At 40.5% G+C, this 22737-nt stretch overlaps 1 protein-coding gene across 1 annotated transcript in view; it reads right to left on the reverse strand.

Annotated features, from left to right (window-relative positions):
• The window catches only part of LOC116463156 (damage-control phosphatase ARMT1), a 168163-nt gene that overhangs the window by 10334 nt on the left and 135092 nt on the right, over positions 1-22737 (reverse strand). Inside the window, exons 11-12 of the mRNA XM_058434481.1 lie at positions 21490-21663; positions 18180-18422 (exon numbers count right to left, since the gene is read on the reverse strand). Coding sequence (XP_058290464.1) covers positions 18180-18422; positions 21490-21663 — 417 coding nt within the window. The remainder of the gene's footprint in view (positions 1-18179; positions 18423-21489; positions 21664-22737) is intronic.

A 22737-nucleotide genomic window follows, 5' to 3' on the forward strand; every position in this document is an offset into this window, starting at 1 on the left:
AAAAAAAAAAAAAATAATAAAAAAATAAAATAAAATAAATGATATTCTGACACATACTACAACTACAACATGGATGAGCCTTGAAAACATGCTAAGTGAAATAAGCCAGACACAAAAGGACTAATATTGTATAATTCCACTTATATGAAGTACATAGAATAGGCTAATTCATAGAAATTGTATGTAAGATAGAAGTCACCAGGGGCTGGGGAAGAGGAGAAATGTGAGCTATTGTCTGATTGGCACGAAGTTTCAGTTTGAGATGATAGAAAAATTCTAGAAGTGGATAGTGATAATGATTGCACAACACTGTGAATGTACTTAACACCACTGAATTGTACACTTAATAATGGTTAAAATGATATATATTATGTTATTTTTATTTTACCACAATAAAAAAAGAATTTGAAGCAACTTCACACAGACACAAATTGTTTTGACTGGTCATTAAAAATAATATAAACGAGCTACCATTTAGTATCCACTAGGATGGCTAAAATAAAAAAGACAGACAATCACAAGTGTTAGCAAGGATGTGAGGAAGCTAGAAGTCTCATACACTACTGGTAGGAATGTAAAATGGTGTGGCTACTGTGGAAAATAGTTTGTCAGTTTTTAAAATATTAAATATAGAATTACCAAATGACCCAGCAATTCCATTCCTAGGCGTATGGGCAAGAGAACTGAAAACTTATGCCCACACAGAAACTGTACACAAATGTTCATAGAAGTATTATTCATAATCACCAAAAAGTAGAAACAACCCAAATGCCATCAGCTGGCAGATGGAAAAACAAATGTGGTATAGCCATACAATGGAATATCATTCAGCAGTAAAAAAGAATAGAGTACTGTGACATGCTACCACATGGGTAAACCTTGAAAACGTCATGCTAAGGGAAAGAAGCCAATTGCAAAAAAACACATATACTATTATCCCATTTATATGAAAGATCCAGAAAAGGCCAGGGGCTAGTAGGAGGGCAGAATGGGGAGCAACCACTTATGGGTACAGGGTTTCTCTTGGAAGGGATGAAAATGTTTTGAAATATGATAGTGGTGCCATTTGCTATATATGTGCATATACTAAAAATCACTAAATTGTACACCTTTTTTGAGACAAGGTCTTGCTCTGTCACCCAGGCTGGAGTGCAGTGGCACAATCTCAGCTCACTGTAACCTCTGCTTTCCAGTTTCGAGCAATTCTTGTGCCTCAGCTTCCCCAGTAGCTGGGATCACAGGTGTGAGCCACCATGCCTAGCTAATTTTTGTATTTTTAGTAGAGATATGGTTTTGCCAGGCTGGTCGCGGACCCCTGGCCTCAAGTGATCCTCTTGCCTCAGCCTCCCAAACTGTTGGGAATACAGTGTACCCGGCCTAAATTGTACACTTTTAAAAAGTGAATTTTATGGTATATCAGCTGTACCTTGATAAAGCTCTTATTTGAAAGTACATTTACAAGGAAGCTCTTTAAAAGGATCAAAATAAATTAACCTGAAATAAATAAATAAACATATCAGTAAGGAATGAATAGACAAAGAGCAAACAAAGACCAGTACAGCTCTGAATTTAGTTCTGTGCTTTCTGACAGTTGAGGTAAACTGTTCAGGTATATTCTCAAAGAAAAAGCATTATTTTGTGTTTTTGTTTTGTGGTTAAATCATTAAAAAAAAAAGTAAGAAAGTAACAGAATAAAAGGTACCAAATAATAAGTATTTGCTGTTTTCTTCCTTCCCTCCCATCCCTTCTTTCCTAAGAAGAAAAGATGTTTTCTTGATGCGTCTACTTTTATCTAATTGCTTCTAGGGTAGAATTTGGGTAAAGGGGGAGATTGTCAGGAAGGAAGCAAGCCAGGGAGGCTAAATTGACCTACATGGTAAAGAGCTGAGAGAGAAGTAGGGAGAAAAATGAAGTCTATGCTAACTAGGCTGCAGGAAAGCCTTCCTGAAGAAACCTAGAATCATGCAAGAGGGAACTGGGAGAAGGCATTGGTGTTGTGCAGCAATGTAATGAGAGAGAAAGGGGAATGAGAATGTTGCTGCCCCAATGAATGAATCTCTTTTGTATTTTTTTACTGATGATAATAAAACTAACAACTGTCATTTAGTTGCTCAACTCCTGATTATGTATTGCTGAAGGGCTTTGAGATGACTATGACTTATGTTGATGACATGTGGAGACTACTGTCAGAGATTGAAATCTCTCCCTAGGGTTAGGCATAGAGCGCATCTTCACTGTGGCTGAGCATCTGAATCACGGCACAAGTGAGCCTGTTCTACACTCTGAAGGCTCTCACTATCCCACTAGAAAGTCTGAGGAATGGGAGCAACTGTTCTAAGATTAGGACATGATCTAGAGGAGATGTGACTGCTTGGGATATAGATGTCCAGATGGAAAAAATCAGATTTATTTATACCATTTTGTGTGACATCACTAAATTGAGGAATCCAGAGTCAAATAACTGCTGAACTCATAAACTAGAAACTAGTTTTGGCCAGGCGCGGTGGCTCACACCTGTAATCCCAGCACTTTGGGAGACCAAGGCGGGTGGATCACAAAGTCAGGAGTTCGAGACCAGCCTGGCCAAGATAGTGAAACCCCGTCTCTATTAAAAATGCAAAAATTAGTTGGGCGTGGTGGCGGGGGCCTGTACTCCCAGCTACTCAGGAGGCTGAGGCAGGAGAATCGCTTGAACCCCGGGGGCAGAAGTTGCAGTGAGCAGAGACCACACCATTCACTCCAGCCTGGGTGACAGAGTGAGACTCCGTCTCAAAAAAACAAAAACAAAAAGTTTTTACCTACTATAACCCATAGAACTTCTTAAGGCACAAAACTTCTTTTGCTACAGTCTGCACGTTTGTGTCCTCCTAAATTCATATGTTGAAATTCTAACCTCCACAGTGATGATATTAAGAAGTGGGACCTCTGGAAGGTGATTAGGTTATGAAGGCAGAGCCATCATGAATGGGATTAGTGCTCTTATAGAAGAGGCCCCAGAGAGCTGCCTCACCCCTTCTACCATGTGAAGACACAGCAAGAAGGCATCATCTATGAACAAGGAAGCATGCTCTCACCAGATATCAAATCTGCTGGCACCTTGAGTTTTAACTTCTCAGCCTCTAGAACTATAAGAAATTTCTGTTGTTTGTAAGCCACCCCGTTTATGGTATTTTGTTATAGCAGCCTTAATAGACTAAGATAACTTTCTTTCTTTTTTTTTTTCAGACAGGGTTTCGCTCTTGTCACCCAGACTGGAGTGCAGTGGCACAATCTCGGCTCACTGCAACCTCCGCCTCTCGGGTTCAAGCGATTCTCCTGCCTCAGCCTCCAGAGTAGCTGGACTACAGGAGTGCACCACCACTCCTGGCTAATTTTTATATTTTTAGCAGAGACGGGTTTCACCATGTTGGCCAAGATGTCCTTGATCTTCTGACCTTGTGATCCGCCTGCCTCAACCTCCCAAAGTGCTGAGAGACTAAGACACCTTTCAAGACAGAGAGGAGGCCAATGGCAGACATTCTTAGACAGGTTTGCAGCTATTGACCTGGCTCCATCCAAAGGAGATGAAATCCCTTGGAAATTGACAGCTTCTATGAAACTTACAATCAAGAAGGCATAAGAACAACTGCTGCAGCTTCAGAACTATGCAGAAAATAAAATGTCAACAGCTGGGAGAAAAAATTCTAAGTGAGCAACAGAGCCAGTGAAAGATATCACCAGTAGAGCAGGCACCTGAGACAGGGAAATTGCACCCACTAAGTGCAGGTCTACAGGGGCCAAACTTGCAGACCATTTATGGATCCCAAGTTACCAAAACCCTTATTTGATTATGAACTGCATAGTAGATACCAATACATCAGAGCATTGTCTCAATGTTAATACCTATGTGTGCTGATTGTATTGTGGTCGTGTAAGAGAATGCCCTTGTTCTTAAGTGATACGTGGGAAAATATTTGGGGGGTGAAGTGTCATGATGTTTGCTACTTACTCTCACATGCTTTGGCAAAAATAAAACATCTATCGCTTCTCTCTCCAGGCAAAATATAGTAATCAGTAAAATATTAACAATCTATGTGAAGGGTAAAAGAGTATCCACTATACTATTCCTGCCATTTTCTACAGCTTAGAAATTTTTCAAAACAATTAAATATTTTCAAAAAAGAAGTTGGGAAAGGGGAAGTATTGATCATGGATCCTACTAGTAGAATTTTTTGAATATATATGTATACATATTTATAAGTTACATAAGCATATTGCTCAAAATAATATATTCTGTAGACCATTAAACATTTTATAAAATGCGGACATTACACTGATTAAATAAATATCAATTTTTAAAACAAAGTGATCTCCCTTTAAAACAAAGAGATCCCTTTCACATACAAACTATCTCACTGCTACAAAGAAAATATGTGGCAAATGGTAAATTGCTGGGATTGGTATGTTGAATTTTAAACCTTGTATTTATAAAAGAACAGATACATTCAGCCTGTCTGTTCAGATTGGGAAAACATTTACAGTGGACTATCTACCAAAGGTGATGGAACACAGCTTGGAGGTCTAGAAGCTCATGAATCAAGTCCTAATGAGAAGAATTTGTTGCCAAGAATCTCTAAAAAATATGAGACTTTATCAGAATCCTCAGGGCTGCCTGAATCTTTGTTCCCAGGAAGCAAGAACAAGTAATGGAGCTCTGAGCCAAGCCACCAGGGCAGAACAGGGAGCCAACAGTGGTGAAGAAAGCCTCAAACCCAGCAACAGATTCCTGAGAGTGGAGTGGGACTAAGTCGGTTTCTTAATCTTCCTAAGGGAACTCCTCAGACCCAGCTCAAAGTTCAGCGAGACTGTGCCCCTAATTTTCGTCCAGTGGGACAGAACTGGTCATAAACAAGATTGATGTGCCGCTCAGACTCTAGCAAGGGCAGAGAAGCTTCCAAGTGTGCTTTGCTGTCATAAACACTGTATCTACTGTCTGCTTCCTTAAAGAAAAGAATTTTAAAATCTGGTGAACAATTCTCTCATGTTATAAGGGCCAAAAGCCCAGAAAAAGGAAGATGATCAAATTTAAATTTTGGTGTGTTGGCTCCCTGAGAGGATCTAAATTCTCCAGCTGGAAGGTTTCAGGAAGCTTCATTGAAAACACCACCCAGCAGGAGCCAGGAAGTGAGCTCAGGCTCTCTGAATGGGATAGGACAGCAAAGTGGGAGATTGTTTTGATGGCTCAAATAGATGCTGTGTCCCTCTTTGAAAAGGACAAAAAAACTTAACTAAGTAGAAAACATCATCAAGATGGCTAACTAAAGGCAACCAACACTCATCTCTACCACAAAGAAGGACCAAAACAACAAATAACCACACATCAAACAGTGTCTAGGGAGGAACGCTGGAATTCAGCAAGGAAGTGACAAAGACCTTCTGAGATGCAAAAACTCAGGAGGGCAGCATAGAAAGGAAAGCAAAGCAGTCAGCCAGGATCAGCTTGGAGCAAAGAGAGACTTCCCATTGAAGGAAAAAGGTAAGTGGGAGATCCCTAGCAGTCCACAGTCATATCATGGACACCTATAAACTTAGCTACAGGAGACCACAGCCCTTACAGGACACAAGCCCAGTATAGTGAGCTGCCTGGAGTCCATGTGACCTCATTATTCCAGAGAGGAAATTTATGCTGAGGCAAACTCACTTCCTGAGACCAAACGTGCATGCTCCCCAGAGCCTGGTAGCCACCTACTCATGGCCTTCTGCCATGACCACTGGCAGTCTGACCCCACTTCCAGTGGTGGGACCACCTCATCTCTGCATGTGTCACCAGAGGCCCAAGGACCAGCCTGCCATGCATCTCCATCTCCAGCAAAGCCACACCACAGCCTCCGCAAAACACCACACCCTAGGCCACTGAAGTACTCACAGATACCGCTAACATTGATTACAGCTAAAGAAATCATACAGAGACTACACAACTGTACCCTCCCAGAACCAAAGCCAAAACACCCTACCCAATCAACAATCTAAGCCATATCTATAGGAAAAAGTCTTTCCCTACAAAAGCGGCTTCATAAAATTGGAAGAACTGTTTGTTTCAACAGATGTACAGATACAAACATAGGGACACAAGACACATGGAAAAAGCAAGTACACCTCCACAGGAACACAATAAAACTTCAATAACAAATCCCAAAGAAAAGGACCTCTATGAAATGCTTGACAAAGAATTCAAATCATGATAAGGAAACTCAATGAAATAAAAGAGATAATTCAATGAAATAAGAAAAAATCATGATCTGAATAAGAAAGTCAGCAAAGAAATAAATATAAGAAAAAGAACCAAGGTTAAGTCTTGGAACTGAAGAATTCAATTAATAAAATTAAAAACATTATTGAGAGCTTCAATAATAGACTAGATCATGCAGAAGAAATAATTTCTACACCTGAAAACAGGTCTCTTGAAATAACCCAGTCCAAAAAAGAAAAAATAATGAAGAAAGTCTATGTGGCATAGGGACACCATTAAGTGAACAAATATTTGCATTATTGGAAGTTACAGAAGGAAAAGGGACGGAAAACACATTAAAATCCTATTTAATGAAATACTGGTTGAAAATGTCCCAAGTCTTGTGAAAGATATGGACAGACAGAGACAGGAAGCTCAAAGATCCCCAAATAGTTTCAACCCAAAAAACCTCTCTCAAGTACATTATAGTCTAAACGTCAAAAGTCAAAGACAAAAAGAGAATTCTAAAAACAGCAAAAGAAAAGCATAAAGTCACATATGAGTGAACTTCCATCAGATTAACAGTGTATTTCTCAAGAGAAACTTTACAGGTTAGGAGAGAATGGGATTCAAAGTGCTAAAAGGAAAAAAAAATTCCTATCAACAATACACAGCCAACAAAGTTATTCTTTTTCCCAGACAAGCAAAAACTGAGGGAACTCATCACCATCAGACAAGTGCAAGAAGAAATGTTTAAGAGTCCTACATCTAGAAGCAAAAAGATATTTACCAGAATGAAAACACATGAAAGTTAAAACTCACTATTAAAGCAGATACACAAATGGGAAAGAGAAAGGAATCAAATGTTATCACTATAAAAATCATCAAACTGCAAACTGTGAAGATAAACAATAAGAGAGGAAAAAAGGAACAAATGATATATTAAAAACCAGAGAATAATTACCAAAATGAAAGGAGTAAGTCCTCACTTATGAATAACAACCTTGAATGTAAATAGTTTAAATTCCTCAATTAAAAAATATAGACTGAAAATACATTTCTCTCCAAGGTCAACCCCTGTAGACCCACACTTAGTAGGGGGCATTTTTCTGTCTCAAGTGCCTGCTCTACTGATGCCACCGCAAACAAACAGCAAAATGGCAATAACAAGTTCTTACTTATCAGTAATAACATTGAATGTAAATGGTCTAAGCTCTCCAATTAGTGGCTAAATGGATTTTTTTTAAAAACTCAACTATATGCTGCCTATAAGAAATTAACTTCACCTGTAAAGACACATAGACTGAATGTGAAGAGATGGAAAAAGATAATTTAAGCAAACAAAAGCCAAAATCAAGCAGAACTAGCTATACTTATAGAAAACAAGCTAGATATTAAGTAAGAAAAAGGTGATTACATAATGATAAAAAGAACAATAAGAGGATACAACAATTGTAAATATATATGTAACCAAACACACCCAGATACATGAAGCAAATATTGTTAGAGATAACAAGAGAGATAAATTCCATTATAATAATAGCTGAGGACTTCAACACCTCATACTCAGTATTGCACAGATCCTGTAGACAGAAAATCAACAAAGAAGTCTTGGACATAAACTATTACTATGGAACAATTTGACCTAATAAACATTTACAGAATATTTCATTCAACTACTGCAGAATACATGCTCTTCTCATCAGCACATGGAATATTCTCCACGATAAACCATACATTAGACCACAAAACAAGTCTCAACAAATTTTTTAAAATAGAAATCATACCAAGTATCTTTTTAGACCACAGTGGACTAAAATTAGAAATCAATCACAAGAGAAACTTTGAAAATTCTACAAATACATGGAAATTAAACAACATGCACCTGAATGACAAATGGAGTCAAGGAAGAAATTAAGAAAATCCGCCGGGCGCGGTGGCTCACGCCTGTAATCCCAGCACTTTGGGAGGCCGAGGCGGGCGGATCACAAGGTCAAGAGATCGAGACCATCCTGGCTAACACAGTGAAACCCCGTCTCTACTAAAAATACAAAAAATTAGCCGGGCGAGATGGCGGGCGCCTGTAGTCCCAGCTACTCGGGAGGCTGAGGCAGGAGAATGGCGTGAACCCCGGGGGGCGGAGACTGCAGTGAGCCGAGATCGCGCCACTGCACTCCAGCCGGGGCGACAGCAAGACTCTGTCTCAAAAAAAAAAAAAAAAAAAAAAAAAAAAAAAAAAAAAAAAAGAAAATCCAAAAAATTCTTGAAACAAATGAAAATGGAGGCACAAACATATTAAAACCCACGAAATACAGCAAAAGCAGTACTAAGAGAAAAGTTTATAGCAATAATGCCTACATCAAAAAGACAAAAAGATTTTTGGTTTCAAAATGGTGCCATAGGCCAGGTGCAGTGGCTCACGCCTGTAATCCCAACACCTTGGGAGGCACAGGTGGGTGGATCACCTGAGGTCAGGAGTTCGATACCATGCTGGCCAAAATGCTGAAACCCTGTCTCTACTAAAAATACAAAAGTTAGCCAGGCGTGATGGCATGTACCTGTAATCCCAGCTACTTGGGAGGCTGAGGCAGGAGAATTGCTTGAACCCAGGAGGTGGAGGTTGCAGTGAGCCGAGATCATGCCATTGCACTCCAGCCTGGGCAACAGAGCAAGACTCTGTCTCAAAAAAAAAGAAAAAAAATGGTGGCATAGAAGCAAGCTGGTGGCACTGTTCCCTCAGAACCCCAAGATATACAAAAACAAAAACAAATATACAGCACCAAGATTATCACCAGCAACACTTCAGAACTCAAATATAAAGATGAGACAGTTCCTGGAGCCAGAGAGAAGTGAAAAAACTCTAAGCAGAGAGTAAGAAAATCAGACTTCCATAGCCACAATGCCCCTCCCCACAACATTCCCAGCACCACAAGTGCAGGAAATCTCCCCAGACTCATGGTTTCTACAATGGAAAAAGTAAGATCAAGGTGAACAACCAACTTCCCCAACATCTTAAGTTCCCTGCTAAGAGGCCAGTTCCTGCCTCAACCCACAGAAAGCATCTACTTTGAGTGCCTGAAGGGAAAAATATATCTGAAGACAGCCAGAGACAAACAGGGGAGACAGCTCTTTAACTTGACCGAAGGAAATGCCAAATCAGAATGGCATCTGTTCAGCAGGACCACACTGTAGGAGGTATGTTCCATGTATCTCCTGGGCATGCACCTTAGCTAGCCTCCCACACTGCCAGAATATCCCCTTTGGGACATTTCCCATTTGGGATAGGCAATGCTCCAATCATTTACTACAGCTGAGGCAAACACAGGCTTGAGGCATCCTCAATCTATGTATCAGTACTATTCTACCATAATAAAGCGTGAAATCCTGTCATTCACAGCAACATGGATGAGTCTTGAGGACGTTATGTAAAGTGAAATAAGCCAGGCACAGAAAGATAAATATCACATATTCTCACTCATATGTAAAAGCTAAAAAAGTTGAGTGCATAGATGCAGAGAATGGAATTGTAGTTATTAGAGGCTGGGAAGGGTGAGGGCAGGGCATAGGAAAAGGTTGGTTAATGGATAGAGAATTACAGCTGGATAGAAGGAATAAGTTTTAGCGTTCTAAAGCACTATGGGGTGATTCTAGTTAACAACAATTTATTGTACATTTTCAAATAGCTAGAAGAGAAGATTTTGAATCTTTCCAACAAAAATAAATGATAAAATATTTGAGGTGATGGATATACTAATTACCTTGATTTATTCATTATCCATTGTATACATGCATCAAAATATCACTCTGTATCCCAAAAATATGTACAGTTGTTATGAGCCAAATAAAAATGAGAGAAAAAGGTGTAACTAAGCAGGAATGTAGCAGAAATCAAAGATGGATGTTCAGCTTTGCAGTCTGCGCTCACTTCCCCTCCTTCCCTACCATAGGAACACGTGTCAAAATCAGGGTAATTAGCATTATCCATCGCCTCAAACATTTACCATTTCTTTGTGTTGGAAACATTCAAAATCCTCTCTTCTAGCTATTTGAAGATATACAATAAAGTATTGTTAACTATAGTCACCCTATAGTGTTACAGAATACTAAAACCTATTCCTCCTATCCAGCTATAATATTGTAGCCATTAACCAACACACCTTTCTCAGCTCCTAATAAGGACACACCCCTCCACTCCTTCACCATCTGACCCCCAGGAGCATGCCTCTTGCTGGAGATCTGCTTGCTGTATACGTTCAGAAGTGGGAAAAGCTCAAAGCAGTCCCAGAAATCCAGTGGATCTACATCATTGGAGCCGAGTATGAGATGGGAGCTCAGGGGAAAAAAATTAAGAAAGGCTATACTCATTGGGTTGGAGAAAGTTCTGGAGTGGGGAAGGAATGTGGGGAGAGGCTGTCTTGTGTGGGAGATATAAAGAGAGTTACAAAGTGGGAGAGAACTTCACAGGTGGCTGAAGAATGTTAATCCCTTTTGGTGTTTCCTTGAAAGAGTGCAATGAAGATAATGAGCTTTCCACTAGTTTTTGGTTGTCTGACTGCTGATCTTCGGCCATAGCTCCCTACTAAGGTTGGGCCACATGATATAGGCTGATAGCTGATGGCTCTCCACCAAATAGCTATTCTTACTTAGTTCTTACTGTACAGAATAAAGACCCATTTCTCAGACCGACTTCACTTAAATGAGGTCCAGGGACTAAGTTACTAAGTTCTGGCCAATGGAGACATAAGAAGTGTTGTATCATTCCTGGAAAGCAGCACACAGGGTGTCCTTCCACTGTCCCTCCTTCCTGATGACTAGAGTGAAGCTGGAGCCCCAGCAGCTAGCTTGGCCTAGAAGATGGCATTGAGGACTAAAGCTATTGCTAGGATACTGAAGCAGAAGGTTGAAAACTGAGGTCGCCAGGTGCTTCTTTCCAGTGAGAAGGGAATAAATGCCTCTCCTCTCTAAGCCACTGATATTATGGGGTGTTTCAGTATATTGAGCTGAGACTAATGATAACTGATGCAGGCTATAAAGCACCTAGCATGATATAAATTACACAAAGCACTTTCTTCATCCTCTGCCATTCTGCCACGTGATTTCAGTACTTGGCATTTGCATTTGTGTATAAGGCTATGTTTGTGCCAATTAGTAGTTATCCTGGGTTAATAAGGAAATGGTAAAGGCAGAGTTAATACATAAATAATGTGTTCATGCAAAGTGAAGGCCAAACTATGTCATGGCATAGGTACAAATAAAGTATCTGCAGTATTAAAATAAAACACATGGTACAATAACTTCTATACCCTTAGGGAAAATAAACTTTAAACATGCCAAACTCAAAAGATAATAAACTTTAAACATGCCAAACTCAAAAGAACTTGCATCATGAGCAGTTAGTACCACACATTCTTATTAATGGATGTATTAGTCCATTAATGGATAGTATATAGTCCATGCTATAAAGAAATACGCAGCTGGGCACATTGTCTCACGCCTGTAATCCCAGCACTTTAGGAGGCCGAGGAGGGTGGATCACCTGAGGTCAGGAGTTCACGACCAGCCTGGCCAACATGGTGAAACCCCATCTTTACTAAAAATACAAAAAATTAGCCAGGCATGGTGGTGCATGCCTGTAATCCCAGCTACTCAGGAGGCTGAAACAGGAGAATCGCTTGAACCCGGGAGGTGGAGGTTGCAGTGAGCTGAGATTGTGCCATTGCACTCCAGCCTAGGCAACAAGAGCGAAACTCCATCTCAAAAAAAAAAAAAGAAAGAAAGAAAGAAAGAAATATCCGAGACTGGGTAATTTATAACAGAAATAAATTTAATTGACTCACAGTTCTGCATTGCTGGGGAGAGCTCAGGAAACTTACAATCATGGCAGAAGGGGAAGCAGGCATGTCTTACATGGTAGCAGGCAAGAGTGAGAGCATGTGAAGAAGGAACTGTCAAACACTTATAAAACAATCAGATCTCATGAGAACTCACTATCATGAGAACAGCATGGGGAAAACCGCTCCCATGATCCAATCACCTCCCTCCCTCAACACATGGGGATTACAATTCAAGATGACATTTGGGTAGGGACACAGAGCCAAACCATATCAATGGTGATTTTAGTAAAATAATCTATCACATTGAATTAATATCCCTAATTTTTTAAATTCTATTTTATCCTTTGTTTTGATTTCTAAACTGATATGGATTTCATAACATTAAGAAATATAAGATTAAGAAATTCCTATGTAGTTTTAAGTTTGTACATTGTAAATATAATGAAATTATTTTAACTCAATACAGGTAGGGGAATTCGTGAAAAACATTTTTCTTGCAAAAAGGATTTCTATTATACTTATGTTTGCCTGCCAAATTAAAATGTAATAGTATCTGGAAAGGTCTACTTTTTCTCAGTCTAGAATTTAGGAGTAAATTTACAGCATGGGTCCTAAAACAGAAGATTTGTATAACCTAGGCATCGAGGTCTTCAATCATGGTTTTGAAACAGACATAGAAACGAGTACAAAAGCTTTCACCCAAATGTTCATAGCAGCCTTGTTCAGAATAGCCAAAAGTGGAAACAATCTAAATGCTCATTAAATGCTGAATGGACAAGCAAAATGTGGTATATCCATACAATGAAATATTCCTCATCCATAAAAAGGAATTATGATGGTTAATTTTATGTATCAGTTTGGCTGGGCAATCATGCCCAGATATTTGGTCAAATATTTAAATGGGTAGACTTTGCATAAAGCAGAGTGCCCTCCATAATGTGGGTAAGCTTCATCCAATCAGTTGAAGGCATAAGCAGCACAAGACAATGAGCTTCCCTGAACCAAGGAAAATCTGCCAGCCTTCATACTTTTACTACAACATCAGCTCTACCTGGGGCTCCAGTCTGTCAGCCCATCCTGCTAGTCTCCATAATTGTGTGAGCCAATTCTTTAAAATAAATCTTTCTATATAGATAGATGATTGATAGATCGATGTAGATATTTATATTAGATATTTATATCTATATATACCTGTCTGTATACACACACACACACACACACACACACACACACACACACACACACACACCTCCTATTGCTTCTGTTTTCCTGGAGAACACTGACCAATACAGGAATGAAGTACTGATCCATGGTACAACATGGGATGAAACTTGAAAATACTAAGTATACTCATACTAAGTAAAAGAAGTGATATGGTTTGGCTGTGTCACCACCCAAATGCCATCTTGAATTGTAGCTCCTATAATTCCTATATGTTGTGGGAAGGGCCCAGTTGGAGATAACTGAATCATGGGGGTGGTGTCCCCCCACTTTTCTCGTGATAGTGAATAAGTTTTACGAGATCTGATGGCTGTCATTCTCTCTTGCCACTGCCATGTAAGAAGTGCCTTTAACCTTCTGCCATGATTATGAGGCCTTCCCAGCCATGTGTAACTGTAAGTCCATTAAACCTCTTTCTTTTGGAAATTGCCCAGTCTCAGGTATGTCTTTATCAGCAGCAGGAAAACAAACTAATACAAAAAGCCAGAGACAAAGGCCACATATTATATGATTCCATTTATATACAATTTACAGAATGGACAAATTTATAAAGACAGAAAGATTACTGGTTACCAGAAGTTGAAGAAAGGGTAAATGAAGAATGACTGTGGATGGGTGTGGGATTTTGGGGGAGGATGTGGGAGGAGTGATGCAAAGTCCTGGAATTAGATAGTGGTGATGTTTGTACAACCTTGTCAATATACTAAAAACCATTCAATTATACACTTTAAAAAATAAACTTTATGGCATGTAAATATTTCTCATTTTTAAAAAAACCATAGAAATGTAATTCAAATTATTATTTTATATTGTCCCTCTAAGAGTGTTAAAATTGTTAATTTAAAAAGTGTAGTGGTTTGAGTAGTGCCTTCCCAAAAGCTGCGTCCACCCAGAACCTCGGAATGTGACCTTATTTAGATAAGGGCCTTTGCAGGTAATGATTAAGATAAGAGTCTCATAAGGAGATCATTTTGAATTAGGATGGGCCCTAATGCCAACAATGGATGTCCTTATAAGAGAGAGAAGAGACACACAGGGGGAGGTCACGTTAAGGGGAGGCAGAGATGGGAATTATGCAGCTATAAACCAAGGACTGTTAGCGGGATTGAGTATTAAGCCACTCAGTTTGTGGTAATTGGGTAGCCCTAAGAAATTAATACAGCAAAGCTATTTTTGCTAATGTCCAGAAATATTACTTTATGAATAGTGAAATTAATACAGGGACAAGCTTAGGCAATGTACAATGGTGGATAGCTGATATCAGTAATCTGTCTTGGAAATTGATTTCAGAAGTCTGATATTTTGGATTTGTATCAAATACAAAATAAAAATATATTCTATATTTGCTATCTCATAAATGCATGAAGTTGACATTTATTGTGTTAACAAGTTAGAGAGATCTCTATTCTCCACTGGAAGGAAGACTTAACATTCCTTTGAAATGTGTAGGGGCCTGAGTAATTCTTGAGTCAGTCAAACCAAGTCTCTCCCATACCTTTCCTATATCTTATCTGTAAAAGTATGTGGATCTGTCTATGCAAAATAAAGCAACCAAGTAAATACGCAAGCCAACTTTATTTACTTTCCTAACCCTAACTCTCTTCTTTTCATCCAAGTATCCCAGAAGGGTATTGCACTCTTTGTTTTCATTTCTCTTTCATCCCTGAAATTTGGCTTGTTCTCAAAACCCTCACCCACTACCACCATGATCTGTACATGCTTGACTCACAGATTTTCCAAAGTCAAGTATAGTGGATACTCCTTCAGTCATTATCTCACTGCTGTACTTGGTACAGTTGACCACAGCCTCATTCTGCTCTCTCCCTATCTCTCTCTCTGTTTCTTCTCAGTCTCTTTCCTGACAATTTTATCCTCCAATGGCTCCCCAGGACCCAGAGGATAAGTCCAAACATCTTAGCGTGACACATAAGGCTCCATGTGATCCAGCCCCTGTCCACTGCTCAGCTTCTTCCACTCCCTAACTCCCAGACATTGTCAAGGTGTCATCAGCAGCCAACCAGACCTCCTATTCACCTATTATTGCATTGACTGCCACTCATCCTCATCCTCTGCTCCAACCAACTGTTGTTTGATCAGAAGCAATGTTGTACCACATACCATGACAGCACTAGGAGGTGGTCTATGTTTATAAAGTCTTGGCAAAGACAGGAGACTGTTTGATTTTTCAGTCTGAGTTCATGAAACACTGTACAGCTCTGAGTTTTGCCATATCCGTGTCTACATGCAACCGCCTCCCTATGGGTAAGAGAAATTCTTCAAAAGTGTTAGATCAGGTCTGCAAATTCTCCTTATTGTTCTCTAAAGCCCCAAATTTTGTTTCCTTTTCAAAGCTGTGCATCACACATTGGCTATAATGGTGAGGTCCCTTTTCCTATTTTGTTCAATGACATTCTCCCACTATTAGCTGTCTTACCACTGGTTTCCATTTCTTTAACTTTTCTTTTCTAGCTTCTTTGGAAATGTCCAAAGGCCCTTTATTCTCTCTAACAAAGTAGTACTCCTATATCCTTATAAGCAAGGATGTCAGAGGGGATGAGTGCCTCTGGCCTGGGGATGAACACCCGCACATCCTACAATCAGGAGCAGCTGGTGCAATGTCTCAGCCACATTAACTTTAGGATAATCTTCATGGTCCTTTGGATACAGGAAACAAACTCCCCACTACCATTACCCCAAATGGTTAGAGCAGATGGTATTTGCAGCTAACTGCATTTCTTCGGGTTTAAAATTTGTTTTTGTTCATGCAGTGCCATCTTTAAGGGATTCTTCTCTCCCCTCCTTTTTTCTGAGATGATAACTGGGTGGAGGAAAGTCCTTGTGATTTTAGAAGAAGTGATTCTGGCCCTCATGCTGCCCCTGAATCTCTCCTGTATCTATTATTTGACTCGTGAAATTTGTCAGGGTCTCTCACCAGAATCAAGGCCACATCACTGGTCTCAGCTAATTCAAGGCTTGGCTGTAGCTGCTATTGGGCCACAGCCTAGGTGATTACCCCAGGGCCTCTGATGGCGGGTCACTTTGTCCCTCAGTTGAAAGGAACACCCCCATCTGCTCCTGTAATAAGCTCTCCAGCTTATGTTTCAGCTGTCATCCATATCCCTCACTAGTGAAAATGGAACTCCAGGCTCCAGGGAATTGGGGTGCAATCTAGGACCCCAAGATTCATCATCTGTTGCAGCCCCTTCCAGCCAGGGTTAGAGCAGCTGATGCTATTCCACCCTACCCCAAATCCCTGCTAAAGGTCATCTCAAGTTGTAAAGGGACTGTTGAGGGGACTTACCTCTGATATTTCCTCCCCACCCATGGCACCACCTCAGATGCTTTCCCTTGCTTCCCCCCTTCCTTGTATTCAGATATGTGCCCTTCTCTGGGGGGTGCCCATTCTCCCCTTCTCCAAGGAAGTACACTTCAACTTGGCAGTCTAGCCCCAATGGCAGAAGGGCTTCAGCAGGGAAAAGAAAACTACTCAGAAGGGAGACTACAGTGGAAAATATTTTCTAAAACATGGTCCCCACTACGCATGTTCAAGGGGTGGCTTAATTCCAGATTCTTTTTCCCTGCTTGTCTGTTTCCAGATTCAGAAACCTTCCAAAAAGCAGTTTCAGAGCATTGTCTGCAAAGAGCCAGGATGTTACTGTCCACCGTGCTTGCGATTTGCACACCTGCTGAGGATGATATGTGCATATTAAGTTACATATTATTGCCAGTGGCACACATGCATGACACGTAAATCTTTTGATTAAATTCTTCTAAGTTTCCATTTCTTTTTGCTCTGCCTTCGTTAGAAGTTGAACACCTTGAATACAGGAACTGTCTCCCCAGTTCTGGTGACCTTCTCCACTGGACTTGGTAATGATGTATCCTACAGAGCATAACATAAATACTCTTGCCTGCCTGACTCTTTTCAGCAAACAGTTGTGCCTATTTTCTCATTTCTTCCTAAGCAAATTCCAATGTGATTAATCCCTCTATCATCACTAATAGCAGTCACCAACACTTTGGAGAAATGTATTTCTTTTCTGGACTTAAAACATCACCACCTTTTGGCCAGGTGCAGTGGCTCATACTTGTAATCCCAGCACTTCAGGAGGCTGAGGCAGGCAGATAACTTGAGGTCAGAAGTTGGGGACCAGTCTGGCCAACATGGTGAAACCCCATCTCTACTAAAAATACAAAATAATTAGCCTGGTGTGGTAGCACACACCTGTAATCCCAACTACTTGGGAGGCTGAAACAGGAGAATCACTTGAACCCAAGCAGAGTTTGCAGTGAGTGAGTCGAGATCATGCCACTGCACTCTAGCCTGGACAACAGAGTGAGACTCAGTCTCGAAAAAATTTTTTATAAGGCCAGGCGCAGTGGCTCACGCCTGTAATCCCAACACTTTGGGAGGCCAAGGCAGGCAGATCACCTGAGATCAGGAGTTCGAGACCAACCTGACCAACATGAAGAAACCCGATCTCTACTAAAAATACAAAATTAGCCAGGCGTGGTGGTGCATGCCTTAATCCTGGCTACTCAGGAGGGTGAGGCAGGAGAATTGCTTGAACACAGGAAGAGGAGGTTGTAGTAAGCCAAGATCACGCCATTGCACTCTATCCCTGGGCAACAAGAGCGAAACTCCTCCTCAAAAAAATTTTAAAAAAGAAAACATCACCACTTTTTGACTGACTTTTCACCTAACAATGATGGCTTCACTTCAGATATTGAAGAGACAGTAAATGGATGTGTACTCTGATTTGTGTCATTTTTGCATTTTTCCCATAACTCTAGAAAATCAGAGGAAGCTTTCATCTTTCTTCTTCTGGCGTGTCCTGATAAAGCTGTCATTCTTTTGCATAAAACATTGACAGTAACCAGCAAAAAGCAATAACAAAATGGAGCCAAGCACTTGCCTTCAGTTCATTGGTGTCAGCCAGTTTGGCTTTGAGCTCGGTGTGCAAGTCTCGACACATGTTCAGCTCTTTCTGCAGCCTCTCCACCTTCTTCTGCAAGTTCCTAATGGTAAGATGCGCGTTGTCCCTCTCAACCACCAAGGCCGTGCGTGCCTGCTTCTCCTCCTCCAGCTGGGCTATTTTCTGCCGGAGGAGGCTCATGTGTAGTTCTTTGCTCTCCAGTCTCTCTTTCTGTGTTTTTAGCTGGTTTGATGCAAACAGGGATTTTTTTTTTTAATAATTGAACAATAGTAAATATAAATGAGTTACCCAGATAATGTTGATCTCTATCTACACCTCAACAAGAGTAATTTGTAAACCATCAAAAAAGTCATGGGATTCCTTTTCCTGATTGCATTTTTTATTCATACCCTTTCCAAGAATTAATTGCGTACCTAAAATCTGAGACAAAAGAGCCCCAGAAAATGTGCAGAGGAGTCAGCTTCCCACATCTGATGCCCTCTGACATTATGTGCATCATCATAAAAATGTAAAATTACTTTTAAAAAACTCCTCAGATGAGTTTATCAAGAGCAGAATATAAGAAGACAGAGAGACAAAATCCTGTCCAACATCTAATGGCCACAATATCTGCACTGGCATTTTCTGAAATAAGATACAATGCAAGTGAGTACTGTAAACCTAGACTGGCTCATTTCAATCCCTTAGAACTGGAATAGGTGGCCCCCAACATGAGAGTGGATATATATCAACTTTTTTTTTTTTTTGAGACAGGGTCTCATTCTATCGTGCAGGCTGGGGTGTAATGGCAGGATCACAGCTCACTGCAGCCTCTCCCTCTCAGGCTCAAGCAATCCTTCCACCTCTCAGCCTCCCAAGTAGCTGGGACTACAGGTGCATGCCACCACACCCAGTTGATTTTTGTATTTTTTTGTAAAGACAGGGTTTCACCGTGTTGCCTAGGCTGGCCTTGAACTCCTGGGTTCAAGAGGTCCACCTGCCTCAGCCTCCAAAAGTGCTGGGATTACAGGTGTAAGCCACCACACCTGGCTGAGAGTTGATATATTTTTAAAGTAAGATATACCAAGGAGATTTTTAAGTAAGCTTTGCTTTAAAGCTTTGCTTATACATATAAAATCTTAGAAATAAAAGGGACTGTAAGAATGTTTCTTGGTCTTTGTTATATGCCTGGCCTATAAGGTCCACAAACTAAGCAGGGGATAGGTCCTCAAACATCATTTATCATTGGTAACCAAACTTAAAAAAGGAAATCAGAGTGATATTTAAGTAAGTGACCATGGACTCTAGAGGGGGAAGAATCTTCCTGGGCTCCACATGTCACAATTAGTAGATGGAATATTAAGTACAGAAACCTCTGTCATCTGCTATAAACATCAGAATCAGAATCATATATTATGAAGTGTTCCAGCTGAAGACCATCAAAATTCCCTTAATTATCTACTCTGCACTTGTAAAGTGGTAACAGGTGGAAAGACTTATTGAAATGCTGCTTTGAGTATCCTGCCTAACAGTGACGGCTGTGTCCATACCCAGATCATTTTTGAACAAGGCCTTTTTAATATTTCTCTAATCAAATTCCCTTTCTTAAGCTTCTTCATGTCAAATTCCACTCCAGGCCAGGCATGGTGGCTCATGCCTGCAATTCCAGCACCTTGGGAGGCCAAGGAAGGCGGATGACCTGAGATCAGGAGTTTGAGACCAGCCTGGCCAACATGATGAAACCCAGTCTCTACTAAAAATACAAAAATTAGCCAGGCATGGTTGCAGGTGCCTGTAATCCCAGATACTCAGGAGGCTGAGGCAGGAGAATCACCTGAACCCGGGAGGCAGTGGTTGCAGTGAGCCGAGATCGCGCCATTGCACTCCAGCATGGGCGACAAGAGTGAAACTCTGTCTCAAAAAAAAAAAGAAAAGAAAAAAAAATTCCACTCCATTGCAATTTTACACTGGTAAATTCTATAAACTGTTAAGTTTAATAATTATATAATTATTAAGAAGTAATGGTGTTGGATATTGAGAAAAAGAATCAATTATCTGAGTAGAACTTTGGAAAGAATGGTAGCTGAATTTTTATGCCTCTAATGGTAATAGGGTTTGTATGCTATCTTTTATAAAATATTTCTCAAGATATGGTAGTGGAGAAGAAGACAAACATGAATACAGCATCTTTTGTGAGCCAAGGGTTTGAAAATATTATTTATTAAAAACTAACAAATCCTTGGGGTATATAGCATCCCCATCTTAAATATGAGGAAACAGAGACAGAGAGGTATGTAATTTGTTCAGGGTCACACAGCTTGATGGAACAAAATTGGGAGCCCAGATGTGACTCATTATACAGCATCTACACTGGAATTGTATCATAGCATTTTTCTCCTAAGAACTATTATAAGAATACATCCGTGTTTTCCTATTTCTTTCCCCAATACCAATAATTATGTAACTAATAATTATATTTTATCCCTTTCATCCATTCATTCATTGATTTAGTCTAAACTGTTTCTAACTCTTCCTTTGAGTGAAGAAAAGTAAGCCCTTCTCTCTCTACTAGAATTTCTAGTGCAGCTGAGCTTATAAATGCAGAGGCTGCTAAATGTCCCCCCAGTTCTCCTCTTCTCCCAAAGTAATAGAAACTGTGAATTTTTTTCTAGCTAGGTAAATGGCTACCCACAGTAAAGGCTACATTTGCAAGCCTCCCTTGCAGCTAGGTTTGACCACCAAAACATATTCTGGCCATGGGATATAAACAAAAGTTCATGTAGCAAATTCTGACTGCCTTTTTCAAAAGATGCCTCTGCTTGTTCTTTTGCAGCCCTATTCCTCACTCCTTTCTTCTCTTCTATCTTGAACACAGATATAATGGTTCTGGGCACCATCTGGAACCATGAGAATAAGGATCACCCTAGGGATGGGAAGTGAATCAGCTGAAATGAGCCTGGTTCCTTGAAGACTTTACAGAGGAGAGTTGCCACACCAGCCCCAAACTTCCTGTCTCCAGGAATTTGTGTGAGAAAAAAACAAACAAACAAACAACAACAACAAAAAACTTCTACTTGCTTAAGTCACTGTCCTTGTGGGTACCCATTACACACAGTGAAACACGACCTTAGGTGACAGATACACTTACCAACTCTTCAGATTTGAAATTGAGCCTCCAATTCTAAATACATATTTTTATAAGATGCTTCCTAGCTACACTGGTAAATATGGTGGCAGTACATTATTTTTCAATGTTTCAGTTTTTCAGAAATTTCTTCTCTCAATACTAGCAAGTTTCAATATCCCCTACCTTTCTCTGCAAATTGTGGGCAATGGTCTTGTTCTCAATGACTGCATTGCTCTCAAGACGAACCAGCTGCTCTGTTCGAGCTAAAACCACATCCAGCCGCATGTCAAAGCCAAGTTCGGCAGCCATCTGGTCCAACTTCATTTTCTGAGAAAGCTGATCCAGAAATTTAAGATACTAAACCCAAGAACAGGAACGAAAATGGGACATGAAAGTCAAAGTTAATGGGTGATCTCACAGAATCTCTTCCTCTTTCTCCCAAGCTTACAGGTCATTCTCCTTTGCCGAGAGCATGGAGCAGAGCATGCACTCTGACCCACATGTGGTAATAAATTCCTGAACCACCCTGCCAGTTCCCTGCCTACCCCTTGTCTGAATGCTCTTGACTCTCCTAGCCCTTGATGTTGATGTTCAATCGAATATTATATACTTTTGTGGGGTTTTTTTTTTTTTTTTTTGAGACGGAATCTCGCTCTGTTGCCCAGGCTCGAGTGCAGTGGCGCAATCTCGGCTCACTGCAAGCTCCGCCTCCCACGTTCACGCCATTCTCCTGCCTCAGCCTCTCCGAGCAGCTGGGACTACAGCCGCCCGCCACCACGCCCGGCTAATTTTTTTTGTATTTTTAGTAGAGAGACGGGGTTTCACCGTGGTCTCGATCTCCTGACCTCGTGATCCGCCCGCCTCAGCCTCCCAAAGTGCTAGGATTACAAGCGTGAGCCACCACGCCCGGCTATATACTTTTCTTAACTCTGCCAAACAACACATTTGGCTATGTTTGATGACATCTTCATCTCTCTGCTTTGACAACCTGCTGATGCAACCACGCCCCTCTCAGGCTAATCTAACCCCTGGGATCCACCCATTGATATGGTTTGGCTGTGTCACCACTCATATCTCATCCTGAATTGTAGCTCCCATAATTCCCACATGTTGTGGGAGGGACCTAGTGGAAGATAATTGAATCATGGGGGCAGTTTTCCACATACTGTTCTCATGGTAGTGAATAAGTCTCACGACAGCTGATGGTTTTATAAGGGGAAAACCCCTTTTGCTTGGCTCTCGTTCTCTCTCTTTGCCTGCCACCAGGTAAGACATCCCCTACTCTTCCACCATGATTGTGAGGCCTCCCAAGCCACGTGGAACTGTGAGTCCATTAAACCTCTTTTTCTTTATAAATTACCCAGCCTCAGGTACGTCTTATTTATTTATTTATTTATTTATTTATTTATTTATTTATTTATTTATTTATTT

Source organism: Hylobates moloch, unplaced genomic scaffold, assembly GCF_009828535.3.
Source record: "Hylobates moloch isolate HMO894 unplaced genomic scaffold, HMol_V3 SCAFFOLD_28, whole genome shotgun sequence".
NCBI classification, from domain to species: Eukaryota; Metazoa; Chordata; class Mammalia; order Primates; family Hylobatidae; genus Hylobates; species Hylobates moloch.